Raw genomic sequence first — 21,245 nt, 5'->3', positions numbered from 1 at the left:
GTTGTATTTGTGGTTGTTTTTTCACTTGGGCAAAACTACATTATCAGTTATTTGCCTTTGTTCTCCTTGTTCTTTGATATAAGGAATGTAAGGGGCACTCAAGATCCTTAGGGGATCTACAGTAGGGGAATTTACAAACAAAAGCAAAGATAGAGGGAAGCCAAAGTCCTAACTCCACCATAGAGCAGGAAATCCAGGGATTAGTGCCACGAAGCTTGGACACTGCCCTGTGTCCTTGCAGTGACTCCGAGCACACACTCCCCATCCCCCCACCCCCCACCCCGCTTCCATTGCCACCAGTGCTCAGCTCTAAGAGATCCATGTTTTCTTACACCAGGGCTCAGGTGCTCGTTCTCCATACCTGGCTAAAAGGGCAGAGGCACAAACAGACCCACCCAGCATGCCTCCAAGGCCAAGGAGGAGGAACTCTGCCTCTGAGAACTCTGCTTGAGGATTTGAATATAGAAGGGAGATTTATTACATCCAGTAGAGTTGTGATATCGATGCATGTTTGTGAGGTGAATAATGGGCCAAAGAGATTGGGTTTCAGATTCTGAATAATAAACTTACAGATGAGGTCTTGGAACACAGTCCTCTCGTACTGACAAGTTGGCCGTCCCACTTAACTGCTCCCAGTATTTGCTTCCATGAACATAATCACAGCAGCCGGGCTTATTTTCTGCTCCCTGTCCTTTGAAAGTTTATCACTGTGGAAATTTGCATTTATAAGTGTAGGTGTTGCTTTATGTGTGTGTTTGTGTGTATAACAATAACAATTGAAAAAGAGACCATAATTTTGAGAGGGAGCAGGAGTGAGGGCAGAGGAGAGAGACATGGGGGTAAAGAGAAATGGAAATGCTCTAATTTTATTCTACTTTTTTTTTAATTTAAGAAAAAAAATTACTATTTTTCCTCTTTTGGTCATCTCATTCAATCCTCAGTGTTTTAGCGATTGTCACTAAAGAAAGGAAGACTTTCCTTGGTTTATGTCACAAAGGGAGAGAGCTTGTAGGAACTGAGGGTTGGACTCACTTCCGGTTTCCAGTCTGCTTTCCTAGTTACTATTCTCTTCGTATTTTGAACAAGCAGATGTAGTGTGCATACTACTTAAAAGTATTGATTGTCTAATCAAAATGAGTTCCTAAGTCTTAGTACACTGATTATTTTACCTCTAGAGTTGTGGTCACCATGGTAATATTGAAACTTGATAAGGGATTTGGAGGGCCAGAGTTAGACCAAGCTATAGTCTTTGTTTGCTCTACGTTAGATTAACTTTTCTCTTTCAGTTTACTTGTTTTTAAAATGTAGATATAACACCCACTTTATGAGGTGTTATGACAATTGACTGAGTTAGTATAGTTAAATGGCTATATAATATCCTAGAAAAATTATGTTGATTTTAATTTTTAAATTATGGAGAAATAATTTTTAAATATTACATTATTTATTTATTTGTGTGTGTGCACGTGTGTGTGTGTGTGTGTGTGTGTGTGTGTGTGTGCAAGTGCCATGATGTATGTATAGATCAAAAGATACCTTGCAGGAGTTGGTTCTCTCTTTTTATCATATAGGTCTCATGAACTCATGTCTTTAGGCAATGGCACTGAGCCAGCTTGGTAGACCCTAGAGATGGGTACTGTTTATTTTATAAATTTCATGAATATTTTTTTCTGTTTTAAAATTTGAGGTGAGTAAAATAGATTTTCCTGAGGTTCTTCAAATATATTTGTATACAAAATTTATATGAAGAGTCTCTTAATTTTTAATTCCATTTAATTTGTAACATTTTTTAGATTAAAATATAATCACATCATTTTCCTTCCCTTTCATCCCTCCAACCCCTCCCATATGTCTCCTCTTCGTTCTTTCTCAAATTCATAGCCTCATTTTTTTGTTATTGTTACACATTTTAAATTGCTGAATTCTTTTTTAAAATATATGATATGCTTGTGTTGACAGTCTTGCCCAGATGTTACCGTAGAACATGACACAACTGTCCTTCATGTGTGCTTCCAACGTAGGCTGTGGGTACAAAACTGGACATTGTCTGAGCCATTTGTCCCCTGGCAGTGATGGATTCATATCGATCTTTCTGTTCATTTTGTCCTGGTGTCTTGTGACTGACAACTTGCATGTCTGTGACTAGTTGGCTTTAGGAGAGAGACACTGACCTTTACTGGGAGAAAGCTGCTGTCTTGACCTTGTACGTTCTATGTGGTTTTGTTTTTGAAGACTATCATTACTTTAATATATCAAGGTTTTTTTTTTTAATCATCTTTTAACTTAAAAACTATTTAATTTTTCCATCACTTAGTTTAGACTTTAATATCTTTATAAAATAAAATTCTGTTTCTAAACTCAGCTTTCCCTTTAGTGTAGTCTTAATAATGCAAAAGATCATTCCCTAGGATAGTATAAAAGGTTATTTATAAACACATTTGTATCTCTGGTTTTTGGAACTAAATAGTCTTTGAGATTAGTAATGTGGATGCCTGCGACTCACTGTTTGTAGCATGTAAGCTTTACAGTCATTCTTAATTGAGGATGACAGGGTTATTATAGTATTTACTGTTATCTTATTACAGTTACTATGGAGTCTAATACTGGTGAAGCTATTTTATGTAATGGTCCTTCATTACAAATATATGAAATTGTACTATCCTTAATGTTCTTAATTATTTCCTTTGTCTTATTGTCTAATTTTCTTTTGCTTCATTTGTTATGCCAAATCGTACTGTATGTGACTAAATCAGATAAGAGAAAATCAGTTTATAGAAGCAAACTATGAAAACCAGCTATATACAGGACATATAAAGACCTCCACAACTCAACAATAAAAAGAAATTAATCCAATGTAAAAATGTGAAAATGGTTTGAATATACATTTTTTTCAAGAAGATAGGAAAATAGACAATAAACACATGAAATGGATGTTAAACATCATTAGTTATTAGAGAAATGTAAGTAAAACCACTGTGAAATATTCCTTCATATTCACCAGAGTAAAATGAAACAGTGCTAATGTCTCTGCAAACGTTAAACTCATACATGACTCAGCAGTTTTACCTCTAGATACACAGCCAAGAAAAGATTCCCATAACATGTATATATTATTACATATAATATCCCAAAGTAGAAACAACTCAAATGTTTACCAGTGAATGAATGAATAAACAAAATATGTCTCCTCCATTAAAAATATTATTAAGTAATAAAAAGTAAGTACTGAATTTTGCTATAATGTGAATGAATTATTCTAACTGTAAAGAGACAGACATAGAACATATCCCTTGATTCCATGTATATAAAATCAGAGTAGCCAGATCTGTAGTAGTACCAAAAAGTTGTGGTTGAGGGTAGACAAAGACAAGGAGCGGGAAGTTACTGGTTGCCGATGGGTACAAGGGTATTTTTATTTTGAAGCAATGGAAATGACGATGTTTGAGAACTCTATCCTAAAATGCATGAGGCATATATTTTAAAAGGTAAATTTTATGGTATGTGAAGTAGAGCTCCATAAAAGTGTTGCTTAAAAAAAAAAACTACCAAGAAAAATAGTAGCAACCATTTTTCCAAGTGTAATAACCCATGTTTCTGTGAACTCATGAGTATGTGTTTGCATTAACCATACTGATACTATATTATTGTGTTATACCACACCTCATTGTATAACATTATAGCATGATGATATACAGTATTTGGGCCTCTAAATTCTCATTTATTTGTAAAATTTCATGGTCATATTAGCCATCTACCATCTTCTGTGTTTAGCTATGGGTATACTTTCTTGGTATTGTGTCCTTAGGCAATTTCATGGGTGAGCATCCTAGAGTATGCTTACACAAACGCAACTGCAACATCACAAGGTGGTACATTGTATGGTCCTCCATCATGCACAGGGCCTTCATTGACCATGACACTGCCAAGAAGACATGAATGTGTTTACGAAATGAACATTGGGCCTTTACTAAAGGTGTCTTTTACTTCTGGAAACTAGGATTGCAAGGGACTGTATTGTAAATGCCATCTCTGTTTTCTAGGATTTCCTGAGAAGATAACAGTGAAGCAGCGTTACCGTCTCCTTGGCAACAGCCTCAATGTGCATGTAGTAGCAAAACTCATCAGAATCCTGTGTGAATAATTGGAAGGACCTCTGAGAGGTGTCATAGTATTCCTCCAATTCTAGACAGTAATTCTAAAATTCTATTTTGAACTAATTCATATCAAATTTAAATGATTTTAATAGCATTTTAGTGGATAATTGGGGACTTATTCAATGCATGTCAAATTGTTTTCTTAAATTTATATTACTGTATCCAATAAACTTCACTTTGTTGTTTTGTTTTATGGGCAAATATTTTTATAAAGCTTTTAAATATGTCTATTAAATATCTTTCACATTATGCTACAAACAAATTAAGAATGTTTAAACTTTTGTATCTTTTTTAATTTTTAATATTCTGTAATACTTTATGAAGTATGACATGGATAATATAATGATCCTTAGAAAATCATTTTTGTATGTTAATTTTAATATTGTTTTATGTAATGGAGAAACCAAATGGATATGGACCTAGAAGCTTCATCCCTTCTGACTAGCTTTCAGAAGTGTTGGAAGGTGCTATGCATGCTACTGAAAGGAAAAATAATCACCATTCTGTGAACCCTATGAGCTACAGTAGTGACTGTCCTCTTAAGATATGCCCATGAATGTTAAGGGAATATCCAGCTGCTCTCTGATTGGATTTAAGGCCTGATCAATGAGATAGAACCATGCTTGGCAATGTCGTCTGTCTGGTTCAGCAACCTGTGGCTCGATAGGTCATGGATGCCAGCATTGAGAGTGTCGAGGTGGGTATCAATCACACACTTGCTGAGAAGCTATTGGCATTTGATAGCTGCTGGGAGAGGAAGAGTGGATTTTCTTCAAGGGTGTATTTTCTGGTATTGATCACACTGTAGGGCAGGCTTATATTCAAGAATATTTGAACAACACAAATTGGACTTGATTTTTTTTTTAAAAAAAGAAGACACAAAGTGGGGAGTTGGGGAGGGAGGGTGAATATGATCCAAATAAATTGTACAACAATCTCAAAGAATTAATATTTTAAAAAATAAAAAATTGTTTTAAAATCTCAATCTTCTTGTTAATTTATCCTAACAAATTGATTCTAATTCTAGCCTGTTGAATGTTTTACTTAGTTTCAGTCCTTTTTTGACAAATGCATACATTTTAAACCAAATTATCATCATCCAAATTAGACATCAGTGTGAAGAATATATTAGAAAAAAATGCTCATAAATACTTAATCATATCTTTCTCAAAAGGCCTCAGAAAATGCAAATGCAGGTGAATTATCTATCTCTTCATTAATCCTTTTTTTTCCCTGAGACAGGGTCTCACTGTGTAGCTTGGCTGGCCTGGAGCTTGGTATGTCTGGAACTTGCTATGTCTGGCTTCTAACTCAGAGCGATCTGACTGCCCCAGCTTCCAGAGAGCTACAATTAAAGGCCAGCACTACTAAACCAGCACTACTAAACCAGCACTACTAAACCAGCACCACTAAACCAGCACTACTAAACCAGCACTACTAAACCAGCACTACTAAACCAGCACTACTAAACCAGCACCTGTAGATGTAACCAACCGTCTTATTAAATAAGAAACACAGAGCCGATTCAGAGAAGAAAGCCAAGAGGTCAGAACTAAGAGCCTTACCCTTCCTGCTTCAGCGATCCTGCTTCAGCCAAGAGAGCTCTCCGAAAAAGAGGCCTACTTCCTGTGTGTACGTCTTTAAATACTCTAGATGTTCTGCCTTCTCATTGGTTGTAAACTAAACACGTGACTGCCTTGTCATTGCCTGTATGTACCGCCCTCCAGGTCCTTAAAGGCGTGCGCCACCACCGCCACGCACTTGCTATGGCTCTATAACTCTGACCCCCAGGCAACTTTATTTATTAACATACAATTAAAATCACATTTCAGTACAAGTAAAATACCACCACATTTCCCCTTTTCTATTTTAATAAAAAGAAAAAAAAGAAAAAGGTTATAACTAACAAAAGAAAAACTATATACAAAAGTACAATAACTATATACAATATATACAAATAATAAATGTCTAAACAATGTCTAGTTCATTTGTATTTGACAAATTCAGAGATGATAATTTCATTATCCTATTTTGTTAAGTCCAAAATGTATCTAATTCACTTTCTATCCTAATTAATCTTCAACTAACTAACCTTCAACTATAACTAACTAATCTTCAACTATAACTAACTAATCTTCAACTCCCTCAGAGACCCAAGAAGGAAATAATATTAGCTAACAAAAATAAAAACAGAAAGTGCATGCAAGCAACTTCCAAAAAATTTGTGAGTTGACAGAAACAGCCAGCTGCCTGGACAGTCACCTGAGGTTTCTCCGCAATGCTGGGGCATCATCTTCAGCCTATATAGGCTTAGCATATCTGACAGACTCATTTGTGAAGTAGGATGTACACAAGGTCAACAGTTCAACCTCACATTGGGTGAGAGCAGTCCATGCACCAGAAACACCTGAATTCCACTAATGTCATGTCATGATTCAGGATTTTAAATTCTGGAAAATGTTGATGGTTTTTTTAGTTCAGCTCTCCATTCTTCTTGGCTGTGTACATATGGCTTCATCTCAGCATCCCGTTCTTCTCCACATCTCTCTATCAAATGCCAGTCTACTATTGAGAGGCGTGAGCTTAGTTACTCTTCAAGAATAACTGTTTCAGCTGCTGTTCCATAGCACATCAGAAGCCATTGGCCCACTGCCTGTTCAGCTGCCTTCGAAGAAAAGGGCCCTGTACCTTTTCCGAGTTGCGAAGGCCACGTCAGGGATGGTGCCATATTGTCCTGGCCTCAGAAGATGCCTTTTGATAAAGCCATAACCACGCTTGTTTAGGCAAGAATCAGTAGTCCTTTGTTTCATGTCCTGTCTGTCCATTTTGTCATCAGTTGATTCGAGGATACTTTGTTGTCCAGTGGCTAACTTTTGCCACAATGAAAGCTAACTCCATACGCAGTTTCTTCAATGCCCATATTTTCTCTGAAGTAGATTGGTACTGCCAGGAGCCGACATGTCTCATAGTCATAACAAAAAAGAAAAATTTTCTAAGTTATTAAAACATTTTAAATGCCATATTCTGTAGATCTCTGAAGGGTTTGAAGATGACCTATCTAAAATATATCTGCTCAATTTTTAAAACATATCTAATATGACTACAAGTTCTATTGTAATGTCTAACTACTAACTATCATTTCTTTATATCCTAATGGTAATAATAATATTCAAGGATCAGAAAATTGCATTGTTAAATGAACGATATAAGTACAATTAGAAATATACATATAGCATTTTCTAACAATATCAATTTCAATATATATAATTTGTATACAATATAAAACAATCCAATCCAATGTAAAGTATTTAAAACTAGTAATTGTCTTTTTCTTCTTCTTTCTCTCTTTTTTTTTTTAATAAGAACCTTAAATCTAATCTGCTTAGTCTTTTTCCTAACCCTTGACAACAACTTGTAACCAACCCCCCTAAACAATGAAAATTATCCCAGACCCAAAACCCATTAAAAAGACCAAAAAACCACCCACCCCACACCACCTCTTTGGGAATGTGGGCGTCGTATTCTTAAAATTGCTTCCTGCTGGGTATGGGCGAAGTTATCTTTATCCTGAAAGAAAAATTTTAGGTTAATTGTCAAATTCTAGGAAAGGTAACTATATCCTTCATTATCCATTCTGTGTATAATGCCAAAGTTCAGGGTTTATCTCAAGTCCTTATTCAAGTAGTCTTTGAGACTGGATCATCTCAGCTAGTCATCTCAAAATTGCTCTGAGCACCTTGTAGTTCAAGGCTGATCTGTAGATGATGTTTGTCAGCTTAGTGATGTTATTATTGTCCACGTGGAATTGTTGTTGTTGTGGGGCCCCAACTTCTTCCTGGAGACTTCAGTTGATGTTAGGCCTGGCCGTGAATTCCTGCAGAAAACTGATAAGAGACTCGAACACAAAGACATATATATGCAGCTAATTGAAGCCTTTTTTTTTAGAATTAATCAGTACTCTATATGACCATTCATATCTTAGCGAAGTTTAAAATGTATATATATATCTATATATATATTAATCTTGTAAGTTTTGATATAAAATTTATACTTTAAGAAAAGTTTAAAGAATCAGAATAGAATCAAAGAGTTGAGATTAGTGATAGAATAGTCCCTTAATTAATTTGGCTTTTCTCCTGTCTCATAGCAGAAGATGGCTCTTTTATTCTGGCATGATACAGGGAGTTTGCATTTTCCTTTTAACAACATGCTTGAGTTTAAAGAAGGAGAGAGCCATTCTCCAACTCCAAAGTCAGCTTTAAATTTTAATTGGACTGGGACTATTAGAAGACCAATAGTGTTAAATCTTTAGAGAAAAGCAGAAACAAACATTTAGGAAGACATACATTTTTTTAGATAATATATACCCATACGCCATTTCACTCTGCTTCCTGGGATAGATGATTTGTCCCTTTTCTTCAGTTGTCTTATTTGTCCAGTGTTCTTCAGATTCCTTAACCTTCATTCTCCTAAAAGACAAAAACAAAAACCTTTCCCCAAGACTAATTTTGGGGATGTTCCTTTTTGGCAAGTTATTATCTGATTAAATGAAAAGACATGTGTTACTGGTATAAGTTAGTTTAAATTGGATGTTCATGTTGGTTGATGAGCTATCACCTCCTCTAATTAAGAGGTTTCTCTTGTTCAAATCGAACCTTTATCAATTTTGATGGTACCCACAACTTATCTTCTCCTGTAGAAACAAAAGCAAAACCTCGTCCCCAATGTAACACATACCCTGGTTTCCATTCTGAGGTCAGCACATCCTTAAAATATATAGGCTGATTTAATTCTGTAGTTTTTTCTATTATCCAATGTCCCTCTGCAGCTGTTGTTCCTTTCTCATTGGCATTAAGAAAATTCAAAGTTAATAGAGCATTATGCAGTCTATTTCTGGGGGTTTTTGTTGCCCCTTTCTGTTTATTTAGCATATCCTTTAGAGTTCTGTTTGATCTTTCTATAACTGCTTGACCTGTAGGATTATGTGGTATGCCTGTAATATGCTTTATATTGTAATAAGCAAAAAACTGTTTCATTTTAACAGAGACATATGATGGAGCATTGTCAGTTTTGATTTGTGCAGGTATACCCATTATAATTTTTTAATTATAATGGATAATTAAAAAATAGATTAATAATTAGTCATCTATGATAATCATATTTGTAGCCATGTTAGTTAAGTCTTCTAGGTATACATAGTTATATTTCAGATAGATAGGTAGTCTTCAAACACTTCAAAGACCTACAGAATATGGCATTTAAAATGTTTTAAAAATTTAGACTTTCTGGACAGTGAGACATGTCTGCTCCTGACAACACCGATTTACTTCAGAGAGGAGGATGGGCATCGAAGACACTCCATACGGAGTTTATCTTCACCTTGACAAAAATAGCCATTTGGGCAAGAAACTGTTCTTGCCTGGACTGCCTGATCAACTGGACATGCAGGACCCATACAAAGGTAACCACTGAACTTTGCTTGACAAAATGGTCCTTCAGGTTCCTGCTTTGCAGAGAAAACTGCCAGACATTCTACAGGACACAGAGAAAAGTGAATAAGAGACTCTAGGCCTGTGGGCTGAAGACAGATGCCCCAACTTTACAAGAGAACTTTGAATGACTGTCCAGGCTGCCAGCTGTCTCTGTCTACCCTACAAGACTCCTAAAAGTTGCTTTTATCCTTCTCCATTTCTCAGGTAGTAGTATATCCTTCTGAGGTCTTTGATGTGGTTAAAGACTAGATACTTACAATTTTCCTTAGTTATAATAAAAGATAAGTTAGATATAAAACCTTAAACTTACAAATATAAGATAGATAGGATCTCTTCTTTAATATTGTAACTGTAATTCTTGCTTGATAATTGTTTTGTTATATGTAATTTTACTATGTTAAAGTTAAAACCTTCCTTTTTAAGAAAAGAAAAGGGGAAGTGCTGTGGGATGGTCTGTATGTCAAGTGTGTTGCTGATTGGTCAGTAAATAAATCACTGATTGGCCATTGGCTAGGCAGGAAGTATAGGCGGGACAAGGAGAAGAATTCTGGGAAGTGGAAGGCTGGGAGAGAGAGACTGCCAGCCGCCACCATGACAAGCCGCGTGGGAAGGTCCCGGTAAGCCACGAGCCATGTGGCAAAGTAAAGATTAATAGAAATGGGCTAAATATAAGAGTAAGAGCTAGACAATGACAGGCCTGAGCTAATGGCCAAGCAGTTTAAATAATGTAAGAGTTTGTGTGTTTATTTTATAAGTGGGCTCTGGGACTGGCAGGACTTGGTGGCGGGAGCTGGAGAGAAATTCTCCAGCAACAAATGGCGTCCAACGTGGTGGCAAGAGTTTCCACCTAAAAACTTAGAAAAAAGATTCTAAAACGGAACTAAAAACAGCTTCCTAATTGTCTCTCTCAAATGAGCGGCAGCTGCCGGTTTGAGCTACTGGCGGGTTCCTAGTGTGCACTCTCGACCTGCAGTATGGTAGGAATGAGGCCTCTGCAAGTAACACATTAAGCTATGTGGTGGATTTAGCCTTTGCTAGTACAAAACAAAAAAAAAGAAGTTTCTGGGCTACACGCTACTTTGGTAAAAGTGTAGACCCACTATTTCTGAGAGTTACGGCTCCCAGAGCTGGCGGAAAGCGGACCACCGCCATGTTGGGAAGCTGAAGTGGGCGGAGCCAGCAGCCACTGCGCCGTTTCAGGCTTAGAAGGCTGCAGTTTAAAAGGAATAGGCTCAAGCTAATATAAAAAAATAAGCCACGTAAAGATGGCTACCACACAGAGAATCTGGATTATGTTCTCTTTGATATTCGTAACTGCAGAAAAACATTTGATTGTAAAAGCTGTTGAGTTATGCCAAAATGTATATTTTAAAGGTACCTTGACTTCAAAATTTGGATATAAGGATATGTTGCTTTGGAAAAGAGTCTCTGCTCTTGTTTCCACAGAAAGCCAGAGACTATGGATTTGTTCCAGATTAAGATACATCAGGCTTGACCAGCCAAGACCCCCTGAAAGGTCTCCAGTGACACCATGGCCCAGATGATTCAACATCCAGAATGGTTTCAAGGCAACTGGCTCAGACGATACAGCCTCATGGACTACTCCATGATCCTAAAATTTTCTTCGTGTCCCCATAAGATACAGCGCCCCCCTCCAGCAGGAAGTAGTAAGAGAAGCTACGCCCAAATTCCCAAATATACCAAGCTGACTTTGGAGATATGTAAAGGTTAAAACCTTCCTTTTTAAGAAAAGAAAAGGGGAAGTGCTGTGGGATGGTCTGTATGTCAAGTGTGTTGCTGATTGGTCAGTAAATAAATCACTGATTGGCCATTGGCTAGGCAGGAAGTATAGGCGGGACAAGGAGAAGAATTCTGGGAAGTGGAAGGCTGGGAGAGAGAGACTGCCAGCCGCCACCATGACAAGCCGCGTGGGAAGGTCCCGGTAAGCCACGAGCCGTGTGGCAAAGTAAAGATTAATAGAAATGGGCTAAATATAAGAGTAAGAGCTAGACAATGACAGGCCTGAGCTAATGGCCAAGCAGTTTAAATAATGTAAGAGTTTGTGTGTTTATTTTATAAGTGGGCTCTGGGACTGGCGGGACTTGGTGGCGGGAGCTGGAGAGAAATTCTCCAGCAACAAGCACCACTAAACCAGCACCACTAAACCAGCACTACTAAACCAGCACTACTAAACCAGCACTACTAAACCAGCACCACTAAACCAGCACTACTAAACCAGCACTACTAAACCACAGCCTTCATTGTATTGACTCTGAAGTAAACCTTTTCTGTCTCCAACCAATGTGTTCGTGGCATCAGTAGATGAGTGGACAAACAAATTGTGGTACATACATACACTGGAATGACAGTCAACATTAACTGGAATGAGTTTTTGATACATGCCATGACCTGGATGAGCCCTGGGAAACTGCTAATGAAATAAACTGGTCATGGAAAGACAGATGTGGTTTCATTCCACTGTGAGTCAAGTTGGTAGAGACAGTAAGTAGGGCAGTGTTTGCCAGGGGAGGGAGGAGGTGCTCTAGGAAGTTAGTGTTCAGCAGGTGCAGAGTTTCTGTTTGGGAAGATGAGAAAGTCTTGAAAGTGGGTGGCATTGATGGTCAGACATCGGGAATGTGCTTAGCGCCACCGAACTGTATGCTGCAAGTCTATTGAATGACCAATTTTATATTGTGTATATTGTGCTGAAATTTTAAAACTTACCTTTTCTGAACTCAGGTAAATATGGATCTATCAAAGCTATAAGCCATATATGTAGCAATAGTCACTGTCTACATTTTGTATGTGTTTAAAGATGAACCTCATTAAAGTCTTGTAATTATGACCTGAAATCATCTTGGTGTACTGTCATGCAGGTTATCTTTACTGCTGAAAGGTCCTTTATCAATAAGGTGGTTTATAGTTTAACTGTAATTATACTATGCTTACAATGATGTGGTAATTATAAGGTCCAGTGCCCACTGAACAATATTACAGTAAATGCTGAGTTACAGTGCCTCAACTATGAACACATTTGATCGGTCTAGGGAGCACTCTCTAATAATTTGGGAAACAAAATATGGCTTTATAAAAATGTTAAGGGGCTGTTAACCAGCAGTTAACAGCATTCGCTGTTCTTGCCCAGGACTGGGGTTTAATTCCCATCGTATATGTGCCGTGTTATATAATTCTAAGGTACTTATTCCTTGCCTCATAGTTTTAGTGTTTTAAAGGCTCCAAACTAATGAATAGATGCAAAGCAATTAATACTAGCAAGATGATTTATATAGGAGAATAATCTGGAAGATGGCAGTCATCCTAGGCATGAGAGCTGTACCATCTGCTGCTTCGTTTGACAATGTCATTATGTAGAATCATGAGGTTTCCACAAGTCAAAACAACAAAGGTCCTAGTTTTGAGCTCACATTGAGTATTCAAATGTGCTTCCTTATGTGACTTGTGCTGGTGGTGTACCTCAGTGATAGAGTGAACTCAGCATGCTCATGACCCTGAGTTTAAATCTCAGCTTATGTGTGTGTGTGTGTAACACACACACACACAAACACACACATGAGAAAAAGAGAAGGGAGTGGGAGATAAAGAGAAGAATTTATATGTAATTTGCCCTTCAGCTGGGAGCTGCTTCAATTATGTAACTTCATTATGAAACTTTAAAGCACGATTGTCTTACGGCTCTGGGCTTAAGAGTGAAGGTCACAGTCTGAGCAGTTTCTCGAAGCCTGCAATTATGACGGTTTGGATTATTTTTAAAAACATGACTTTTGGGCCTCTTGACTAGTTCATCTTTTCTGTCAGCATTGACTGCCTCTCTGCACGGCATACAATTGTCATGTCAACTTGACAAGAATCTCCTGGCCTGATTTTTCCCCATTCTTCAGCTCTGTCTAACATGCCTGTAAGAGGTCATTTGGAAGAACCCTTTACATGATCTACAATAAACGTCATATACATTCTCCAACTTCAGAGTATAGCAGTCAGACTGTTGGCACATTTTCCCTCTTCTCATTGCCACTAGAAATTTGAAATTTTGAATAAAAGAATATTTTTCCTGTATGTTTCTATTATCTTTGGGACTTTTAGGACATTTTACTATAGGATATGTATGTTCTTCAAAATATACAATCATGATTCAAACTATATAATCTTTTTGTGAGTTTTTAAAAGTAGTATCAATTTGTCCTAGTTAATTTACCTCAAGAATTGAAATATTCAGCCAGACATGGTGACACAGACCTTTAATTCCAGCACTAGAGAGGCAGAGGCAGATGGATCTCTGTGAGCTCAAGGCCAGCCTGGTCCACATGGTAAGTTCTGGGACAGCCAGGGCTATGTAGAAAGACGCTGTCTCAAAAGGACAAAGAAAAATTAAAATATTCTTTAAATACCGACCTATAAAATAATAACTATCTGAAGAAAATTCTGCTCCTTACTACATATTAGTTGTATCTCTACAACTTCCATGTTAAAACTCAGGAGTTTGGGGGTGAATATGTATTTTCTGAGAAATCCCACGGGAGTCAGCACTTGCTCTTAAAGTGGAATCCATTGTGGCACCCTGAAACCCAACATCCTGAGGAAAAAGAAGTAATAAGTTGTTAGGAAGACCACTCTCAATGAGGAGAGAGTTTGTTCCTGTGGATTCCTGATAGGAAGCTATCCTTGAACATGGTTACCAGGCAAGAGAATTTCTGTTATCAGAACCTCCACAGAGGCCCTGGGGAAGAGTTCAGGTGATGTTGGATGGTGTCCAAGCTAATTTCATTTATAAAATATTTCATTCTCAATTATAAAATATAGTCTTTATACTAAGTATTGATTAATGAGATACTTGGAAAATTAGAATTCTAGTGTGAATTTACTTAGAAATAATCTTTTTTTGGAACATTGCTTGTAAGCTTTATACATTATTTCTAATTTGACTGTTTTTGTCCAGTTGTTGAGGCATTCTCTAATGTCTCTTGAATATTGAGGTTCCTTTCCCCTCCCCCTCACTGTTGAGAAAATAAATTCTTAAGTAAGGAGTACATGCTGGATATTTTCTTTATGCCTTTTTTTAAATTTTAAACTTAGGGGTTATTTCTGGGATTTTCTGCTCAGTTTGGCGCATAATTAAGTTCTGAAGCCTCAGAAGGCAGACTGGGTAGTTAAGGCCTATGGTGGTGTAGAGTAACATTCCACTCGGGCACTGCCTCTGTTAAAGCGCATATGAAGTCTCCAGGGTAGTGAATTTTGTGATATTTTGTTACATGCACATAAAGTACTTTACTCACACCCCTGCTGCCCTCATACCCTCTTCGTCTCTCTTAGCTTTAAATATGTTTGCTCAGGAAACACAAGCATGTGCAGAAAGTTGTTTTATCTTCTTCTGTATGTTCTCAAATAAATTGTTTTGTATTTACCATAGCTTCTGCGTCTTCTTTTAGTTCTAAAAACTTCAATGTATTTAGTTATTGTGTCTTTATATGTGTTCTTGAGTGCATACACATTTCATGACATGAATATAAAGGTCAGAGGACAGTTTGCAGGAGTCAGTTCTCTCCTTCTGCCCTGTGGGTCCTCGGGTCACTAGGCTTCCTAGCTGAGTCATCTAGATGGCCCTGAGTCATATTTTCAGCTACATCCAATTCTTCCCTCAATACAGCATGGCTGACTCCTAAAGCTTCAAAAATCTTATTTTCCCTATATAAAGGAGCTTAGAAAGTTTTATGAATAGTAGAAGAGAGGCTATTTTCCCCACAGGATTCTCTCCTTTTCAATCCTATACTGCTCACATGCCTTTGCTTGCATATGCATAAGGTTTCATTGTGCACTCTGCATTTGGATGGCATTTTGGTGTCTGTTCGTAAGGAAGTGGTTGTTTAGCTGGGCTGGCTCTATAATTAGATGAGATCACCTGGGGGGGGGCAGGGAGAAGCAGAAAGAGGGTGGTTCTGGAGCTGCACTCTTAACTGTCCTTGGGGATTTAGACTACCCTCATTGTCAAGACTGCTTGTTTCTCAAAGATGGTCCTCCTTTCTTAAACTTCTCCTCTCTACTGATCACTCTCAGATGAATCTAGATGAGGTGTTTCTAGAATTTTCATGCTAGGCATTTTCAACTGGGATAGGTTGCTGTTACATCAAATTTAGGGGAAAAAAACTAAACATTTTTATTCTAAAATCGGTTTTTATAACTTCAACAGTTCTCTTTATGGTGTATTAGTTCTCCTAGCCTACCAAGTCTTCTGTTAGAAGCGGCCTTTCAGGGAAAGCTGTATCTGATGATGCCTTATGCTTTTGAGAATATAAGCTTCCATGAGAGTGAGAGTAAATATTTGTGTGTGTGATGTGTGTGTGTGCATAGATCAGAGTTCAGCATCAAGTGTCTTCCTTGGCCACTCTACACCTTGTTTTTTGAGACAAGGTCTCTCAGTGAAATTGGAGCTCACCATTTTGACTAAACTGGCTGCCTGTTCCTATCCACTCCCCAGCACTGGGATTACAGGTACACATGTGGGTGGGGAGGATCTGAACTCGGGTCCTTGCGTCGGTGCAGCAAACATTTCGTTCACTGAGCCGGCTCCTCAGGCTACAGTGAAGATGTTTAAACACTTTTCCCCCACTACTGTTTACCCAGTAGTACTGTCACATAGAAAACACTCAAATATCTGCTGAGTGGATGGACATCGTGACCATAGTGGAATTGGAATCAAAGCTGCAGAGAAGGTATCACAATGTGATGTTTAAACTTAAAACGTCGATTACTGTCACTTTTTCCACCCTCAGGTGGCCAAATTTACTCAAGTTTGGAACACATGACCATAAAAATAACCTCTAGGATGTGCTTTGGGTTTAGGGAATATATATGGATAGTAACAAATCTTAAAATACTGTGTTTTGATTTCTATGCTTGACCAGAGAATTCAAATTTATCCTTGTTTCTCCCTTAGTACGATTTTATACTTGGTGTGAATATAATTATATAATGAAACAGAAGGTAGAGAAGACTCTGCAGGTGTGAAGAGAAACACGAGCTGGCATAGGTTCCCATGGCTAGAGGACAGTTACAAGACATCTTCTGACATCTCGGCTGCACAGAAAAATGGGTAACTCGGTGTCAGTGGTCCCCAACATACAGCCTAGAAGCAGAAGGCAGCCTGGGAGGCTCACTTTGGTCCAGATAGAACTGCATCTTGTTCATAACACCAATGCAGTGGCCTCATCTGCTCCCCGTGTGTCCAAAGCTCACAGAGAAGCATCTAAGCACAGTGTTCCACTCCCTGCCAGACCTCACATCCTATACCTGCTCAAGGGTGTCATCCAATGGTACTGTCAAGGGGATCAAACCACAGAGATGCCTGACCTGGGAAGTCTTCCTCACTATGGTCCATACACTCTTGTCTACCAGAGTCACCAGATTAGTCTAGCCCAAGGAAGATGCTATTTTCACTTAGAGCAGTAGCATGATGGACCACTGAGACCTCATCAGGACCATATAAACCAAGCAGACCAAAATAACAAAGGTCTTGTGAACTAAATTGTCATCAGAACAATAGCTTACAAATATAAACTAAGACCTCTGCAGTGAACATAAATGGACAAATCACCTTCTAAAATAAAAGATTTAGATAGGACCCAGTTGTATGTTGGTGTATGCCTGTAAATGCAACACTTGGCAGGCTGAGTCAGGAGGATTACAGGTTTGGGGCCAGTCTAGCCTACCAAGGAAGTTCCAGTCTACTCTGGGTTATAGTAAGAGTTCGTTTCAAAACTACAACAATAAAATAGGATCCAGGGTCTCATAATATACAATAATCTGAAGTCAGGGACAATCACAGTTTGAGTAAGAAAGACATAACAATAGCAAGATGTGCCAGATGCTGAGAAAGCTAGTTACGTTCCAGCTTCATTTCCATTCTGGTGTCATGGGATACAATACCCTACGTCCTAGACATTTTCCTAGAGGACAAAGGCTGCATCCTTCCCAGTTCTGTACTCATGACGCCTCTCTCAGCTGCTGACAGTGGGTGCCTAATAAATAATTGTCTGGTTACCTGACTTGAATGGGAATGTGCTTTGCATCATCGTTGCAATTTCTTTCATGACTTGGGGGAGTTTTTAATAATTCTATTAGTCAACCAACAAGGGAGGGACAGCTGATGTTATTGGGAAAGGTATTTAATGCCGGAATTGTGTACAAGTCTTACAGTATTGTTTATGACGTCTAAACATAGTCTAGGAACCGTTGACAAACCCTGATTTAGCAGTGCCTCTGTAATAAACATAGACTAAGCCACCATAAAGAAAACATCCAAAGGGGCAAAGGCTTTGTTTTATATAGAATAATGATACTGGAAAAGACTTAGAGGTGAGGTCATCCCATCCTTCTTCCTGCCCTTGATGACAATACCTTAAATCTTCCCACGGGTTGGTGCTGCACTTCATTTAACAAATCCCCCGGCAATGACAGGCCTTTGGAAAGCACTGGCCTTGTTAAGTCACCCTGATCATAAATCACAGGGGCCAAGCAAAGCTTCCTCTAAGATAAAGGTGCCGCTGTGTGCCACTTTTATGTGTATCTTCTTAATGAAAATCACAAGAGGTCTGAGGAGTGCTGAGGATCAGTGAAATTGATCCCTCTGTAGAGGTATGCTCACTTCCTTACTTCCTCTCATTGGACACAACATTCGTTGAAAATGTACTTTACTCTCTTTGAAAAAAAAATCACATCCATTCTAAGTGTTTTTGCCATTGTTTATCGCTTTTAGTCATCCACGGTGGACTCTGGGTGCAGGTATCTTCAATTATAGTACAAATGGTGTCCAATCTCACACCATTGTCTCATTCAGAGAATTTGAGACATCACCAAATAAAAAACTAATTTTATCTCACACCATTGTCTCATTCAGAGAATTTGAGACATCACCAAATAAAAAAACTAATTTTATCCTTTTAAATTGATTGGGAAAGGATTATTATGGGGATCCATGGATGTCTCTATCAAAGATAAACCTTACCTTATTACTGCACACCTTAATGGAAATCCAGCTTCGACTCATCCCGAAGAAGTGCTCGATTCCCAGTTTTAGCAGCATGTACAGAGCTGTGTTATTTTCAACTAGCTTTTGAGTCCCTAAATCCCAGAAGTTTATATTTATTTAGCTCTATGCCGTTTTTGTAAGAAATCCTTTACTCACAGTGATGGGGGACTACCAGTACATGTTCATGTTTCCAGAACGTGTTAACTGAGGAAGCCTATAGTACATGGCATGTATTCACACATGCCATCGACACCCCAGTTTCCCAATGGTTGATACCCAAAACTTAATTCTCTTCTCTTTTCTCTCTAATTAAGAGTGTTTGGATTATTCTTGTAACTGTGTTTTGGCAGGATTATTGTGGGTTAAAAAAAACTTGAAGAAACAAAAATACATCAAACTCTCAATAATGTCTAACAATCTACTTGCTAGGCACCATCCCTGCCGACACTGAACTATTCACATGTAATGATTAACTTGTGCTTCTTTTTCATTTTCCCTGGTGATAATTACAGTCACTGTAGTAATGAGCATGGAGAACAAATGCAGGCATTATATTCCATGACTCAAGACCACACTGTGTTCAAAAAGCTCAACTCAACACAAGAGCGGATTTGTTCTTTTTCTAGGTGATAATGCACTTCCCAGGGAGTAAGCAAGCTAACAATTTTAAACTACATGCTTTTCCATAATTATTTCATAGTATCTTACATGGAAAATGAAGACAATTGGATCAATGTTGTATTGCCATGAAATTTTGTATATATATAAAAAGACCACTACAGTGGCATTTGTAAACATAGGGTTTTTAAAGTTTTATTTTTATTTATGTATTTATGCATGCATGTCTGCAGATGTGGATGCCTCAAGCAAAATGCCTTCAAATTTGGTGTTTAAGATTCCCATGATATTGCCATCTTGTCCTCTGATAAGCCTGGGTAGCTATAAACACTACCCATGGACTTGGAGCTTGCCATCTGCTCTCTATTATCTTAAGCTGAGATTAAGTGCTCAGAGATGGTTCGGTAAGGTCCTGGAGAGCAATTCACACATGAAATAGATCCAGACAAGCCAGCAAACAGGAGACAAAGAACTTAGAGCCAAGCCCTGGTGGGAAACAAAAGAAATCGTCAAAAATCGGCTCTCACTTTTTTAAATTAGCAGATAATGCTTCTTCTATTAACAACAAGCTATGAAATGGAAAGATTTCGGATCAGGAGAAAAAAGTACCTTCTTACCAAGTAGAACCGCAGAAGGCAAAGAGAGAGTTGCAGAAACTTTGAAGACTGGTCTAAGAAAAATGGAAACGCAAGTACAGTGAATTGCCTGACGTAGTGAGTGACAGTCTTCACACTTAACTGATCACGAATGTGGGTGTCTTTAGAGGGAAAAGCTCGATTCAGGAGACCCAGAGTAGAGAAGGAGATTTTCGAGCCTGAGTTGGGTCAAGCAGCACTCCTAGAGTGTCACAAGTTTTTCTAGTCTAGGCCACTTCTAGCTCTTTCCTCGCCCATGTTAGGTGAGTGGTGGGAAGGGGAGCTGTAAGGCAGCTGAAGGGCAGAAGTTCCTTCCATCCGTTTCTTGGATGGATTTTTCCTTTCACAAACTTCCTCTGACTCTCTTGTTTAGCTAATGACACCTTGTCCTTCTAATTTCTCAAGTAAGAAGCATGAATGTTACCTCCCCGATACTTCTGAGGGGATATGAACTGTGTCCTTTTTTCAGTAGTTATTATCATTAAAATACCTTTCTCACTGTCTTTTATTGGCTTGTCTACTGCCACAGCCAGGGCCTCTTCAAGCCATGTCTCTTGTCCTGTGCTTCAGCCTCCAAACCCTGGACCTGAGACTTCTCTAAGCAAGGATGCTGTAAGATGAAAAATGGCCATGCTCATCTCTGCCCTGGGAAACTAGCGTAGCTATCCGTCCTTTACAGAGCTGGGCTCATTAAATGGCAATGAAAGATCCTCCCTGATATAACTTCCTGGCCATTTTAAAAATTTCATCTTTCACACAGACACACATGAGCTTTCTAGAACTTTTGTAGCCCCCCTCAAAGCTTTATGTCCCCCCCATTTCTCTCTCTGCAACTTCAAATCCCATGACTTTTCCTGAAGAAATATTTATTTCTAATGGGCTTCTAGCTAAACTTGCACTGCCCTTCTTAGCCATCATTACCTCACTCCTCCACTGTGATCTAATAATGTTTTGTGGTGTGGTGTGCTGTGTGTGTGTGTGGGTGTCCTTAACAGTGTTCTCATTACAATGGCCCTTTCTTGCCCCATATCCCCCTCCTGTGACATTCTTGTGTACTGATATTTACTTGCCTATACACTCTTGATGACCATAGGATTTTCATTTGTGAAAGCTTAAGATTAAAAAGTGGAGGCAGAACTGAGAGTTTAGAATATAAAAGAAGATGAACTAGTGTCACAGAAAATGCAAACATGTGCCAAGATCTTGGAAAAGTTAAAGACCAGAGAAAAGAGAAAGTCATTCAGGTTATTAACACTACACTTGGGGAAGAGAGAAAAGTGGCCTGAGACATCTGTAAGAAAGACAG

The 21,245-nt window shown here is 38.3% G+C and overlaps 1 protein-coding gene across 1 annotated transcript in view; it reads left to right on the top strand.

Moving 5' to 3' along the window:
* Trdmt1 (tRNA aspartic acid methyltransferase 1) overlaps positions 1-5,592 on the top strand; it is a 32,730-nt gene extending 27,138 nt beyond the window's left edge. The window contains exon 11 of the mRNA XM_059263606.1: positions 4,041-5,592. Coding sequence (XP_059119589.1) covers positions 4,041-4,141 — 101 coding nt within the window. The 3' untranslated portion in view covers positions 4,142-5,592. The remainder of the gene's footprint in view (positions 1-4,040) is intronic.
* The last annotated feature ends 15,653 nt before the right edge of the window (positions 5,593-21,245 follow it).

This window comes from Peromyscus eremicus, chromosome 5 (assembly GCF_949786415.1).
Source record: "Peromyscus eremicus chromosome 5, PerEre_H2_v1, whole genome shotgun sequence".
Classification (NCBI taxonomy): Eukaryota; Metazoa; Chordata; class Mammalia; order Rodentia; family Cricetidae; genus Peromyscus; species Peromyscus eremicus.
This window is presented reverse-complemented; position numbering and strand designations above follow the sequence as displayed.